We start from the raw sequence: 999 nt of genomic DNA, 5'->3' as shown, positions 1-999 counted from the left end.
GCATGATGCATGGCCAGCGCGGGAGCAGGCCGGCGCCGACGCTGCCAGAACAAATACGAGACCTCGACCGACGGACGGCGGCCCTGCGGGCGAGCATCCGCGCTGCTGACGACGTGCTCGAGACTGACCTTCAGAGCGACGAGATTCTCGCATGCTTTGAGGAGGCGCTCGGCGAACGGCAGCCAGAGATGGGAACGGATGCTGCAGCAGGGCGAGAGGCGAACGCCGAGAGTGCGGAGGCCGCACTAAGACTCCGACAAGCCAACGCGACTGCTCGGAGCCCGAACCCTGGCCCCTCAGGTGGCGGCGTTGTTGCGGGTGTGTATGACCTCCTCCACGCTCGTCCTCACGGTCCCCGGCAGCGCTGGAGAGCACGACGTCCGCTCACTCGTCCTGGCGTACGGCGCTGTGCAGCTCTTACGCGAGTCGCCAACCACCTTTCACGCAATGTTCGAGACTTGCGAGTTGGCGCAGGCCTTCTTCGAGGGCGAGAGCGACCTCTCGATCGCGGGCGAGGCCGTGGCGCTGGACTACTTGCCTCGCAAAAGACGAGCAGAGGAGGCGGGGATCGGCACCGACGCGGCGTCGCCGCCGCCCGACGCCGAGATGGCCGAGGCGGCGGCAGCACAGGGATCGACAGCCGCGGCTGCCGCCGCCGCCGCCGCCGCCGCCGCCGCCGCGCCCGCGCCCGCGCCCGCGCCCGCGCCCGCAGCCGCCCCTCCGCGCTACACGCACGAGGTTGCGCTGCCGCCCGACTGGCCGCCCCTCGCGGCGGGCGATCCGCTCGCGACGCTGCCGCTGCCCGCCGCCTTTGAGGCGCTGCAGTTCCCCTTTGAGCTGGACCCGTTCCAGAAGAAGGCGCTCGCGGCAGTCGACCGCGGCGAGTCGGTGCTCGTCGCGGCGCACACCTCGGCCGGCAAGACTGTCGTCGCGCAGTACGCCGTCGCCACCTCGCTGCGCGGCAAGCAGCGGGTCGTCTACACGTCGCCGATCAAGGCG

At 71.3% G+C, this 999-nt stretch overlaps 1 protein-coding gene across 1 annotated transcript; it reads left to right on the top strand.

Moving 5' to 3' along the window:
* Nucleotides 1-324: 324 nt before the first annotated feature.
* EMIHUDRAFT_259135 (hypothetical protein) lies at nt 325-983 on the top strand (the record flags this gene model as incomplete). Its single annotated transcript, XM_005758377.1, has 2 exons — nt 325-519; nt 739-983. Coding segments are annotated over 2 exons (440 nt in total), but the record flags the coding sequence as incomplete, so codon positions are not given.
* Nucleotides 984-999: the final 16 nt, after the last annotated feature.

This window comes from Emiliania huxleyi (genome assembly GCF_000372725.1).
Source record: "Emiliania huxleyi CCMP1516 unplaced genomic scaffold EMIHUscaffold_8693, whole genome shotgun sequence".
Lineage (NCBI taxonomy): Eukaryota > Haptophyta > Isochrysidales > Noelaerhabdaceae > Emiliania > Emiliania huxleyi.
The sequence above is the reverse complement of the archived record's forward strand: the minus strand, read 5'-3'. Positions and strand labels throughout refer to the sequence as shown.